Here is a 2719-nt window from a genome sequence, read left to right as displayed (position 1 = left end):
CGGTAGCATTTCTTGGAGAAAGTCCACAAGCGGAGTGTTGCCCTCTACTTTCTCTGGTAAATTAATGATTTTTAAATTTTTACGCCGACCACGGTTCTCCAGGTCATCTATTTTTAGCTGTAACTGTTCCACTGTTTTTTCCATGGCGGCTATGCTTGTCCCATAGGCGCCGAGGCTGTCCTGCATTAGATTTTTATTGCTTTTAAATTTATTGCTTTGTTATTTTCATTGTTTTTTTCTATTGTTTTGTGTTTTCTATGTTCTTCTTTTGATTTTATTATATTTAACTTTTTTTGTGTTGCTAACCACTTTGAGTTACCTCTCAGTTGAAAAGTGCTATACAAATAAAGTCGAGTTAAGTACAGATTTGAATCTCTGTTGTGGGTGTTTTTTTGGAAACAATGATATGGCAAATTTGGTTTGTTGCCTTGATCATTTCTACAGCAAATGACCAAGCACATGATAACTATTTTGCTAATTTTAGGGATTTATTTAATTTGACTCACAGAGCATCACAGTAAACTAACAATGAAAGTTTGCTGTCCAACATGAAAGATCAACATAGATCATGTGCACAGGTTCTATATCTAATAAGGCTGGATTTACTGCTCCTATAAAACCCTGTTTCTTTTAAATTTGTGAGATGGAGAATGCAAAAACAGTGTAACATGAGAATTTCTAAAATGTTGAATTGTTTATTTAACATTGTCAATAGTGACATTATTGTTTAAATCACATTATTGCCAGACTTCAGGAGAAAATCACACCCCAGTACCCAGCCTGCTGATAACAGCATGCTTGATTTCAAATCTCAAGGTAGACAAAGGAGGTGTGAAACAAGACAAAAGTCCTTTATTGTCTCAGTATAAACTACACATGAATTAACTGAATTAAAAAGAAATGTTTTTGTATAAAAAAAGCCATACCTGGTCTCTTAAAATCACACATACAAGTTTGTAATAATTTTTCAAAATTATACAGCTCATTTCAGTACAAAGCAACACAACACAGACAATAAATAGACAATACTTTTTACATAAGGCACAGCCCTTAGTGGTGTTTTTCTCATAGCTGCTTTTCGCCAAACAGTATCTGAGCGTACACAGTCCCTTTATGTGATGCCTTTGTCTCTGGAAGTGGCTTCATCAGATCCAGCTCTGCGTATGTCAGGTTCTCCTCCACAATCCTTGGCTTATGTTGAAAAGGATCAAAAAATATAATATGAGGAGGGAGTCAGTGGTAAGACAGGGAACCAGGAGAAGGAAACTTTAGGAAAAACTAATGAAGTAAATTACAGGACTGAAGATGATGTAGATTTACTGTTGGTATAAATTGCCAGGTTTGGTGAATGTTTATAGGCTGTGTGTCCTCAGTTCAGAAACCTCTTGAAACATTCTCATTAAAATACCAAGTTTTCACATTTCTTAAAAAGACTTGCCATGTATCTTACAGACTTGTATTTGGGGTGCAGGGATGGTATAAATGACCTTTTTATTAAAATATTTAGAAATAAAGTAACAAGTATAAAGTTAAGAAAATTTACTCTAAAGCTAAATGTACTTCATTTATAAATTGTAATAAGGGAGTAAAGAAGATGGACTGAAAGCTAGTACTTAATGTAAGAAACACAAAAGAAAACATGAATGTACTTACCAATTCTACTTTCCTTGATTGAGGTTTTAGAAGTTTGTGTTTGCATGTTTTGTCTCCAATAGGAGCTGTATGAGAAAACAAAAGTGAGTGATTTTGCCACAACTCATGGTAGCAATACATATTACAGCCCATTAAGTTCCAGGTATGTAATTAGTTGTTATGTATTATCCGTTGCACGTCTGAAGATCCCAGCTTATCACCATAAAGGGAATTGAATGTACTTGAATCCATACTGTTAAGGTCCGTCCCAGTGGGATGTGTGTGTTTTATTCTACAACTGGGTGTGGTAAATGTTTATAAAAAGAAGCAGCCCCAGAGAAACGGGGGATTTCACTGATTGGGCCAGAAGTCTTGATTCGGCACAGACTCTGTTATTTTGAATAAACTCTCACTGTTCAAGAATAACTTATGTCTGTAAAGTCATTTATTTTGCTCAGTACATCATTGCTGTAATTATGAAGACCCAGAAGAACATCCACCATTTGAAGACACTTCAGTTGTCACTTCAAGTGACTGAGAATATGTCCAAAGAGCAAGAAGCGAGTGTGGTGAAGAAAAAACAGTGTAAGAAAGACAGAGAAGAGGCTGAGAAGGAGTTGAGAAAGTGTGAAAAAATATTGGTCTCCTGGCAGGGTATTAAACACACGTTAGTGCAGAGAGAACCGGATGTTAACACCAGCTCTTCTACAAAGCCACTGAAATGTGCCCCTCCTCCGTATCCGGGGCAGGGCTTGAGCCCCGCTCCAGGACTCTATCCTATGTTAAACATAAGTTAGGGCACCCTACTAGTGGAGAACGTGCCTTTGTCTAAAAATAACCCATTTAGCACACCCAAAGACATATGCGGGACAGAGCCAGTTCACCGCCCCGACTTTGAAGTAAACAGTGAATATTCCGATAACCAATCAGATGCATCAGGGCCAGCTCATAGCTTGTTAACAGACATTCAGCAGAGTCTCATACAGAATAGAATGCAGCTACGAGAGTGGAGAGAGGAGCGAGAGAGAGAAGAACAGGTTAGAAAGGAGAGAGAAGATAAAGAAAAGTCAGGGGTCAGAGTCTCTAT

General features: G+C 37.3%; 1 protein-coding gene across 2 annotated transcripts in view; it reads right to left on the bottom strand.

Annotated features, from left to right (window-relative positions):
- Nucleotides 1-826: 826 nt before the first annotated feature.
- Nucleotides 827-2719, bottom strand: part of vstm4b (V-set and transmembrane domain containing 4b) — a 22713-nt gene continuing 20820 nt past the window's right edge. For both annotated transcript variants that reach the window (XM_037973878.1, XM_037973883.1), the window contains 2 exons: nt 1654-1718; nt 827-1191 (listed from right to left, as the gene is read on the bottom strand). In XM_037973878.1, coding sequence (XP_037829806.1) covers nt 1066-1191; nt 1654-1718 — 191 coding nt within the window. In that variant the 3' untranslated portion in view covers nt 827-1065. The remainder of the gene's footprint in view (nt 1192-1653; nt 1719-2719) is intronic.

This window comes from Kryptolebias marmoratus, linkage group LG2 (assembly GCF_001649575.2).
Source record: "Kryptolebias marmoratus isolate JLee-2015 linkage group LG2, ASM164957v2, whole genome shotgun sequence".
Taxonomy (NCBI): domain Eukaryota; kingdom Metazoa; phylum Chordata; class Actinopteri; order Cyprinodontiformes; family Rivulidae; genus Kryptolebias; species Kryptolebias marmoratus.
This window is presented reverse-complemented; position numbering and strand designations above follow the sequence as displayed.